This window comes from Octopus bimaculoides, chromosome 1 (assembly GCF_001194135.2).
Source record: "Octopus bimaculoides isolate UCB-OBI-ISO-001 chromosome 1, ASM119413v2, whole genome shotgun sequence".
Classification (NCBI taxonomy): domain Eukaryota; kingdom Metazoa; phylum Mollusca; class Cephalopoda; order Octopoda; family Octopodidae; genus Octopus; species Octopus bimaculoides.
The window spans coordinates 129,396,282-129,407,231 of NC_068981.1; the positions used below are offsets into that span (position 1 = coordinate 129,396,282).

Sequence of the window (10,950 nt, forward strand, 5' to 3'; positions counted from 1 at the left end):
TTGATAAACTTTTAATTTTTGAAATGCTGGCAGCCAAACGAACTAGATCTGTATTTGCTCCAGTAAAGACGTGTCATCTGACTCTGCTCTATCAACTTCTCTTTGGGAATACCATACTGCCTTTCTGATGCTGTCTGTAGAAATTTGTTTTCACGTTTTCACTTTACTAAGGCCTCCAGTCAAGAAAATTTGTTGACAGTTGTGATTTTTATTCCCTCTCCTTAGAACTGTCAATTACCAATGTGCGTTCTTTGCCATCAAACACTGACCGACGAAGCAATGAAACCTTCACGCATGAAGTATCATTTGATGCAAAGCATTCTGACAAGAAGGACAAGCCATTATTATACTTTTTGCAACTGAGCTCCTCTTTCAAAAAGCAAGCATAAACATTCAACACACTACTCCAGGAAACTAGTAGACAGGAGAATGATGGCCGATTGCATCGTACAACATTGCATTGCTAAGTCTGGGAAGTCTCGCATAACTGAAGCAACATTACTTTGCCCAGTTATTGAAGAGGTTTTGTCAACCGTTATGCATGAAAAATCTGATAACATTATGAAGATCCCACTTAGTAATAACACAATTTCTCGATGCATTGATGAAATGCCCAACAATGTCAAACATCAGCTCATTAATATTTTCCAGTGTTCTGAATTTTCTATACAAGTGGATGAGTCAACTGTTGAGGACAATCAATGTTTGATTATGGTATATATTCGGTATTTCAGTGAAGACCTTCAACCTTGTGAGGAAATGCTGTTCACAGAGAAATTGCTGCTTGATTCAAAAGGTGCAACTATTTTTCAAACTCTCAAGTCTTTCCTTTTTGAACGTAGTATCCCACATAGTAATATTCTTGCCTGTGCATCTGATGGAGCCCCTTCAATGATAGGAAGATACAGAGGTTTTTCATCTCTCCTAAAGCGTAAAATTTCCCACCAGATACTAACTGTTCATTGCTTTTAGTGGTAAAAAATATGAACAGTAGATTGAATGATGTGCTACAGTTAGTTATCAAGACTTAACAAATTGAAGTCCAGTCCCTTGTCCGATTGAATTTTCCGTCAACTCTGTCTGAGAAATGATGAGGACCGTACCAAAGTGCAGTGGCTGTCAAAAGGAAACTGTGTTTTACGCTTTGTTGAACTGTTTCATATAATCATATCTTTCTTTGATGATACTCCAGTATCTGCTTCACTATTGGCTGCAAGGTGCAATTTCTTTTTTCTTTGTGATATATTCACAAAATTAAATGATTTGAGTAAGTTATTGCAAGGAAACAGAAAAACTCTTGTTGATTGTAAATCATTAATCACTCTGTCATTTCGAAATTGGTGTTGTATAAGACTAACGTTTCAAAACATTAATTTCCACAACTTTTTGAAAGATGAATTGGTTGATGAGGATTTAACTACATATCGCAACTATTTACAATCATTGCACAATAACATGGTGGAGCAATTTCAAGATGTTATTGCACTGCATATTCCAAATTGGTATAGCAATCTGTTTGAGGTCGATGCAGTCAATTGTGAGGATGACGTTCAGGAGGAATTGATAGAATCACAAAATGACAATGATGCCACAATGTGATATTGCCATAATGGCAAAGAAGGTTTGTGGTACCAACAGAGTATATTGAATTCCTACCCCAATCTGTGGAAACACCTGAAATTACTTTTGTTTGTCCTCCCTACCTCATACCTGGTTGAATCTGGTTTTAACTATGTTAGAGCTTTACTTTCCCATAAAAGAATTGGACTGGATGTGATACAACAAGGAAACTTTCGACTGAAGTTGACAAGTTTGAAACTGAATGTATTTGCAATAGCTGCATTGCACCAGACATGGTTCTCATTAAAAAGTTTTATTCTTTTCCTTTATAATACAATCATTAATTATTTTTGCATTGGTAGTTCTGATCAATGGTTCATTTGGGAAAAATGAAAATCAGTGCAAAAGAAAGTGCAAGTTTCCAGAAGTTAATCTGTCTGCATAATATAGAGTTAACAGAATTTTATTCACCACTGATGGCAAAACTAAACTCACAATAAGGGATTTGTAAACAACCGCATATTTAGTCCAAACAGCACTAACAGAGCAATGAGTCTACAATATAGTGTATGTCAAATGATACAAGGGGGTGTTTTCCTAGGGGATTTTGCGTTGGGTGTGGTGTCAGGGTAAAAATTTCTTTTTTTACACAGGTGGGCAATGGAGTATTTTTTGGCCGAGAGTGCAATTTGAAATGAAAGGTTTGGGAAACACTGCCCTAAAGTAATACACACACACTACAGAAAAAAAATTAAGGGAAAAATTTTTTAAATACCCAGAGGAGAGAAAAGTGAAAAATAGAAAATAAAAAGGAGTGAAAATGGAGAAATGAAAGAAGCCAAGAGTTAAGATGTAGCAGCAGCAAGAGTAAAAGAAACATACTCTATTGTATTTTAAAGGTTCCAATATTACTTGTCCATCTGAAGCTGGTCTGTAATAGAAGCGTGAGTCTGCTGGTCGAAATGATACTTGTGTCACTTTCATATATGCTTCAAAGGTGCTATGAATTTGTAATACCTTATATGGAATCTTTCCCTAGTGAAAGAAAGAATAAATAAAAACATTAACTCAGTGGAGAAAGCAGTAATTAGATGGAGATAAGCTAATGAAGAAACCTCTACATAGATAGAAATAGCAAAATCGCTAAAACCACATCCTTATGACTAAAACTGAATGTAATCTAGATATACAAAGAAACAAAAAGTTCTTGGTTGGAAAGACTTTGAAATCATGTTAACCCTTTCAAGGTTGGCCTGGGATTAAAGTAGAACTTGGGTGAAAATACTGATGTTTCCATTTCTGATGGAGAATGAAAGAATCAGTCAAGGTAAAATGGAACAGAGAATGGATTTTAAAGGGATAAATATAGAAGACAAGATACAAATCAGATGGGACCCTCAATGGAAACAGCTGACCTATGAATTAATGTACATATTAGTGTATTGAGAGAAAAGTCAAGCATAAGAGGAATTAGATGCAGTATGCAAGAGAGAAACTGCACTGGTTTGGTCATGTGATGTAGCTGGACACCGACAGCTCCATAAAGAAGTGTCATTCAAAGTGGATAGAATTTGTGGGAGAGGGAAACCCAGTAAGACATGGGATGAAGTAATGAAGGACAACCTCAGGATGCTGAACTTTTCGGATGAGATGACAAAGGACTGAGATACCTGGTGCCTTGCTGTACTCAAGAAGACCCATCCTCCACAGCAGAAGTATTAAGGCTGCATCTCCTGGTGAAGAGGATCAGTCTGCAAGAGTCCTGTGCTGGTGCCACATAAAAAGCAATCATGCCAGTGCCATGTAAAAGTGTTTGTGCTGGTTCCATGTTAAAAGCACCCAGCACACACTAAAATGGTTGGCATGCTCGTGCTCTTTCCAAAATTTGCACCATAACACCCTCAAGAGTTTCAGACCCCACTTCTGATTTCTCTATTGATGTTCTGCAGTTGCATCAGGGTCTCCGGTTTGTTGACGTAAACCCTCTCTTTTAGGTATCCCGACAAGAAAAAATCTGGGCTAGAGAAGTCTGGGGAACGAAGTATAGGAATGGCATCTGGCCATAGAAATTAAACCAGACTAGAACCTGGTGCAGCTCTCTGGCTTGATGGCTCTGGTCAAACCAACCAACCCATGTCAGCATGGAAAATGAACATTAAAGGATGATGATTACAGAACTAAAAACTGTGACGTTTTAGAAATAAAACCAGGAGTGTGTATCTTCATATACTAACAACTGAGCTATGCATACATATTGGAGTATATAGCAATCACACTAAAATTCTAAAATATTATACTAATCATTATTGGTAATTCTGAAGGATAACTTAGCCATATTGACATCAGAATCAATCACTATATTAAAAAAAAGGAAAAAGTATTTGCAAAACAATGGTTTAACAAAATTAAAATTCCTGTAATTAGTTATAAAATTGGGAGAAAAAAATCATATGAAACAGGTGTTATCACTTACTGGATATACTCTATCAAAAATAAGTTTTTCTGGAATAGCATTTAAACTTCCTTTTGCAGTTCTGAGTGATACTGGTATAAATAGGGTCTATAATACAAAAAAAAAAAAAAAAAAAATCCAGTTGGTTAGAACAGCTTCAACAATTTTATATAGAGGAAGATTTAATAGTTGTAGCATATGACTCCACGAATTGGTGACCCCACTAGTGCTGGTGCTATAAAAAAAAATACCCAGTACACACTGTAAAGTGGTTGGCATTAGAAAAGGCATCCAGCTGTAGAAACCTTGCTAAAACAGACATTGGTGACCAACACAGTTGTCAGGATTGTCAGGCCCTGTTGAACCATCCAACCCATACCAGTATAGAACATGGATGTTAAATATTGATAATGATGAATTGTAGCAATATAACACTGTGATTGGTGAAGGGTTCATTTATTAATTTCCAATAATACGGTATTAAATGTGTGATGATTAGTCATTACTCATTAACAATATAACACTAAATGAAAGAGTGTCATTAATTGTTGGCAATAAAAAATCCCAAAGCATATCAAGTGGTTACCACATGGGTTACTAACCAGTGTAGCACTTTATATGAATATACCTCAAATTGCTAATTTTATCTAATATTTTGGTTATGTGGAATTAAAATGAAAGGAGTAAATTGCAAACAACTTGCAGAGAGAAGTGCTGCCAGTTGAAAGCTCTGCATGCTAGCAAGCTTATGGGGCAATCAGAAGAGAATGCACGCTGTTTCAGGTTGGGCCTTCCTCTTGATGGTATCAGAGTGCACTGGCCCTCCTCACTGACATGAGAAATGGAAAAATAAAAAAAAAGGTCTGAACATTATAATAGCATACCTGAAATTGAGTGACAATAAGGACTTGTCCAGAGAACATGCCTTCATATAGGGCAGCAGTGACATTCACACTGAACACAGCAATGTGGTAAGGTTTTAATATTAACTAGACAAAGAGAAATATAAAATTTTGAAATATTAACAATAAAAAAACGAACACAGGATGGTATATATAGCTTAAAACTTATGAAGAATGCAATGGTGTCATGTTATAAGAATCTAATGAAGGTTAGCTGAGAGTACCAAGAATTACAAATGAAAAAGGTTAACAATGAGAATTGTTACCAAATACTAGAAATGGTTGAAAGAATATTGCTCTGGTGCAGAGAATTCAGTTACATTTAAAGATGTAGAAAACACTGGGTTTGATAAGTGCTTAGCACTAGATCTATGGTTTGAAGAGGATGGGAAAGATTTTACCTGAATTAGACCCCAGACTATCATGTGACATTTCTAGGAAAATCTGATGCCTATTTGTTGTAGTGAGGCAATTTGAGATACAAAGTGTATACCTATATAAACATTTTCAATGGATTTAATTTCAAAACTTACAACATACAAATGACTTATCTACCCAGTCACTTCAATTTATATAGTACGTTTGTCCAACCCATGCCAGCACTGAAGATGGACATTAAAAGATGGTGATGTTTTAGTTTATCACACATCTACATCTATGCACATAAATCTATATGTAAAGTATATATAAAAAAAAAAAAAAATCAAACAAGATGCAATACCATTTCATTCAGACTCAATTATCCTGTTAAACAAATTCATGTATAAGAGGAAAAAATTAACTGAAAATATTTCCCTTTATTTCATGGCAGATAGTTGAGACTTCTAGTTTGTGGCTAAAGGAGCATTGATTAAAATATTAAAAATCTAATTAAAGGAATCAAAGGCATATATGAAATAGTCAAGTTGGGAAAAATGTATATGTTTGTATACTGTGAAAATTTGCAAGCACTTGCATCTTTTCAACGCATATACAATATAGCCAAATTTGCTAACTTAACCAACTGATTCCTGCTAATCCAAACTACAAATAATTTCCACAACTTCTTGTTATTTGCTAAATATGAAATAATTAAAAGTATAATGAATATTTCAACAAATATATTAAGAAATTTCAATATATCCTGCAAAACTTTTTATACTTTCTTTCAAAGATCCGATCTCTAAAAGGCAAAAATTAAAAGGTTTGAGATATATAATCTAAGAATAAAGATATCAACTTTTTCCATTAACATTTAAGTCTAATGAAGTAGGAGCTGGTTTGGAATATAGAGAATTGTATAGCATTAACACATAAAAAGTAAATCTATAATGAACTCACTGGATCTGTGTCAATATCGGAAATGTTGTGAAATTTAGTAAGTGTTGTACCATTGCCTTTTTCTATGCCAAGTAACTGTAAACTGCTCTGGTTCATACTGCAACTAAACTCTGCAATTACAATCTGGAGAAAAGTAAAGAACAATGAACAAATCTAAAGGTGACAAGGTGATGCAAATGTAAGTAAGGCAATTGTCATAAGAGAAACGAGAGTACCTTCTTTTATAAAAAATGAATAAATAAAAATATTATAATTAAAATTCAGATATCAAAAGTAGACTAATGTACAATATAACTAAATTTATCAAGTGAGGTTATAATTCAAGTCACTTGTCACTCTTATATTACTAGTGTTTACATGTGCACTAACAAAATTCCTAGTGAAACAAGATAGAGTAGGTTCTAACTGAAAAATAGTTATGCAGTTATTCAGATGGAAATTGACAAAATACTTACATTTACTGGATTGTTATTTTGTATTGTAAATGTTATACTACGGTGTTCCCCAACCCCTGTTGTGCCAAAATCAAGTTGACCCTTGGACTTTTCTGGTCGATGATGTATGACCTACAAAAAATAGACAAAAATACAATGAAAAACAGACAAGAAAAAAAACAAAAGAATGCACTAGAATATTAACTAGTTACTGTTGAATGGACATAAATGAGAAAATGTGGTTTGCTTACCTTAAGAAGACCACTGTATACGATGATAGGAATACTGAAGCTAGATGCATTTGTCTGAATGATTATTTGAGAGGTGAAATGAAGTGATGTAGTGTTTGGATGGAAATGCAACAAAAATGGCACTAGAATCTCCTGGGGACGAATTATCACAGGCTTAGAGAAGTTTCTGATCTGAATAAAACAGAATATTAAGAAAGTTAAAGACACCACTGATAATATTACTAAAATAAAAATACACTGATAACTACTGGAGTAGATGTTCTCTATATCATTACAAGTTGTATATTCTTACAAATATATTACAAAGCACAACTGTTTTACATGGTAGCAAACAACTGAATATTTATAATCCATCTTTAAGGGAATGATTCACTGCAGCACTTGTTTTTTAATTTAGTTCTAGTCATAGCAATACACTTAGACACTATTGCAATGTTATTTTAAAATCTCTTGAGTTTTTAATACTAACACAAGCACATCGAAAATTGTCACTGGAGATCCACACACACACCTTTGTAAGAAACTATGAAAAATTACAGTTATCTACAACTAACTGACTGACCTCTAGCAGTTACCATTAAAACATTCAAGCATTTCAATATTGTATAGCAACCAGGTGCCTTACAGCCCAACATTATCACATTACCTCATATACAAATACTATATGGTAGAAGGTACATTTTCACCCAAGAGAAGATAATAGCGTATTTCATGTGCAGAGTCTATGGATTACTACTTTCAACCTGTAGCCTCTGCACCATATTCTTTCTTGAGCCAAACTGATTGGGGTTGATTAACAATCACACTATAAAGTGCAAGTTTACAAAATATTTTCTTTTCCTTCACTTTTGCCAGAATGAGTAACCTTTGTAAACATAGGGTTGTCCAAATTTAAACTTGTGGTAGCGTTAATTAAATTGACCAAGCAGAGCTTCCAATGAGATCTCACAAACTTCATAAAAGTGAATTTTGAGGACATATTTATACACACACACACACACATAGTACAAATACTGTAATATAGATTTCTCAGACACAAACACCTGAGAACAGTATCTCGCAAGGGCAAAATGCTTATAGTTGGATATAAACCAATAACTCCTGGCACACCTGATCTACTTTACCATGCGATCATGAAGCTGCTCCAGCTGGAAATCAAGTCTGAGATGTAATGGCAAAGTGCTAAAAATGTTATACTAATAATACTAAAAAGTTTTCTGAGCAAGTTCCTTTTTATAAAGGTCAAAAGTATAGCTGATTAACTTGTCCTTATAATATTACTAGTATTAACCTCAGTAGGATGAAATCTAATTCAGTACCACAGGATTCTTAATTTACTTTAAAATCATCAGTAATAATAATCTAAGTTATCCTGTTAGTCATACCTTTATATAAAAGGGTTCTGCATTGCTAAGAAATGCTCATTGTTAATGCTTTCAAACACAGAAGAACAAGATAGAGTGTATTATAGATATAATATAGTTACTGCATTTATAAAGCATTAAAGACAAAATTAAGTATTCAAAAATTATGAACTTGAAAATATTAAAACGTTTTAAATTTAACTTTAAAAAAATAAAATGTATGGAATATATCTAGGAATATGACAACAGCATGAGGGTGGAATGATCCTCCCTAACAAATAACAACAACAATATAAAAAGAAAGATATTCCCAAAACAAAAGCACTTTTCAAATACTCACTGAAAAATATTTGTGTATACCATGTGGAAGGCTAACATTATATATGACTATAGAGAAGTTAAAAGTATTAGTAAAGGCCAGCGATCTGGTATGGTTTCTCATAAATGAGCCACTGTAAAAGTGAGTGCTGTTTGCATTGTAGACTAATGACCTGAAGTAGAGAGCAAAAAAAAGTTTGTAGAGAAATAATTACAAAAGTTTATTTAATTGAATATCAATTCCAACTAAAAATAAAGAAGTGTCATATCAAATACATACCCATGAAGTACATTTACTTGGTAAGGGATAGACAATTTATTCATATTATGTTTGGATTTTACAACAATTTTTCCAGACCACTGTCTAGGATTTAAAGCTTTAGTGGCTGGAAAGAAAGAAAAAAAATTTTCTGAAAAATTGTTTTGAAAAAGTAAAATATACTAATCTACTTATTATTTATCTAAATGTCTAGTTTTACAGAAATGTAAAATATATCTTCGACTAATATTTTTTGTACATAAATCTTGATATCACATCATCTCATCAGAGAAGTCCTATTTCAAATCTGCCTTGCCCTAGCTTTGCTTTGCTTTCTCAATATCATCACTATCAGCATATGCCACCTACAGCTAACACAATCGCCCCTTTTGCTTACACTAGAAATGTATTTTGTACATTGGTTTTTAGTAAATTACTTCCACTCAACCTATCTCTTAGAAACATTTGTTGTTTCTCCTTTATATACAACATCATCCTTTAACGTTCATTTTCCATGCTGGCATGGGTTGAATGGTTTGACCAGAACTGGCAAGCAGGAGAGCTGCACCAGGTTCCAGTCTGATTTGGTTTGGATTCTATGGCTGGATGTCCTTTCTAATGCCAATCCTTTACAGAGCATGCTGGGTGCTTTTAATGAGTACACACACAAAAAGTTAAGGAGTAGAAAAGTTTAATTTGTATTGAATGAAATTATTAAGAGGATGCAAATTAGCAGTCAGAGTAAGGGAAAGAATAACTTGTAGTAGCTGTTCTATCTCTCAGCAATCTGAGTTCAAATTCTGCTGAGGTCAATTTTACTTTTCATCCTTTTGAGGTTAATAAAAAAAAGTATAAATCCAGGGCAGTGGATTGATAGAACTGTTAGTGATATCTGTTCTGGGATTTTGTTTTCTGACAGCAACACTTGTGATGATACCGGGACGAAGCTGCATTAGCCCTAAAATGGTGGATTTCCCTTGGGACAACATCAGTGGCATCAATAGAGAAGACTTGCATGTACAAGCAGTTGCCAGTCTTTAGGAAAAATCTTAGCCCATGCCTGTACATGCAAATTACATGGTCAACCCTCACTGATAGAAGCCTTGGAAATTATCAACTAAGTAGGATACACAAGTTTTTGTGGCAACTATAAAATTAAAATTAGCATTACTAAATTAAACAGAAATATACCCACAATACAAGTTGTTGTCATGCAAAAATCGTGATAAAAGCTTTCAATGTTAGTATCACTGGAAATCTCACATTACCAATTTCATTTATCCGATGTCAAATTTTGAAATTGGTGCCCAGTCTCCTAAAAGCATTTTAAAAACAAGTTCAATTATTTTACATAGCTGTTAACTACAAGATTTGGTAAAATGGTAGTAATAGAACTGCTCGGGTGCTGAACTATTTGCTTGATACTGCTAGATAATTTACTTTATCACCATCAGTTTGAGGCTATCTACCTTGGCATTTCTAAGTGAAATAGTTATAATAAAGAGAATGAAATTGAATGGCAAATACCTGATCTAACAATATACACAACTGTGTTAGTAGATCAATTATGGAAGGATGTATGAAAAATAATACCTCTAAATGTAATCTGGGCTACTGCTACACGACGTAATACATCTGGTTGTAGTTTCATAGGTCGGAATTCTACAGATATAGCATCATTTGGAGGTGATAAGGAAACACCCTGAAAAACAGGACAAGAAATTTCTCAAGCTTTTTATGTGATCCTAACTGAAACGTTTTGATAGAAATAAAATAGCTTAAAGATTTAAGAAAATATATACATTTTTACTATTATGTTAAACTGTTGTATGTCCAATGTTGGCCCAATGTGTTCTCACATGCATACACACACAAAATGTGTAGGCATGGTTGTGCAGTTAAGAAGTTTCCATAACATGATTCTGGTCTCAGTCCATTCTGCAGCACCTTGGATAAGTGTCCTCTACTATTACACTTGGCCAACCAATTCCTTATAAATATGGTAGATGGAAAGTATACAAAGCCTGCAGTTTCTATATGTTTATTTACATTATATATATATATATATATATATATATATATATATATAT

General features: G+C 33.8%; 1 protein-coding gene across 1 annotated transcript in view; it reads right to left on the reverse strand.

Annotated features, from left to right (window-relative positions):
• The window catches only part of LOC106878053 (transmembrane protein 131), a 63,486-nt gene that overhangs the window by 22,628 nt on the left and 29,908 nt on the right, over window positions 1-10,950 (reverse strand). Inside the window, exons 11-19 of the mRNA XM_052970436.1 lie at window positions 10,454-10,562; window positions 8,882-8,987; window positions 8,624-8,774; window positions 6,920-7,090; window positions 6,690-6,800; window positions 6,235-6,357; window positions 4,897-5,001; window positions 4,034-4,120; window positions 2,443-2,595 (exon numbers count right to left, since the gene is read on the reverse strand). Coding sequence (XP_052826396.1) covers window positions 2,443-2,595; window positions 4,034-4,120; window positions 4,897-5,001; window positions 6,235-6,357; window positions 6,690-6,800; window positions 6,920-7,090; window positions 8,624-8,774; window positions 8,882-8,987; window positions 10,454-10,562 — 1,116 coding nt within the window. The remainder of the gene's footprint in view (window positions 1-2,442; window positions 2,596-4,033; window positions 4,121-4,896; window positions 5,002-6,234; window positions 6,358-6,689; window positions 6,801-6,919; window positions 7,091-8,623; window positions 8,775-8,881; window positions 8,988-10,453; window positions 10,563-10,950) is intronic.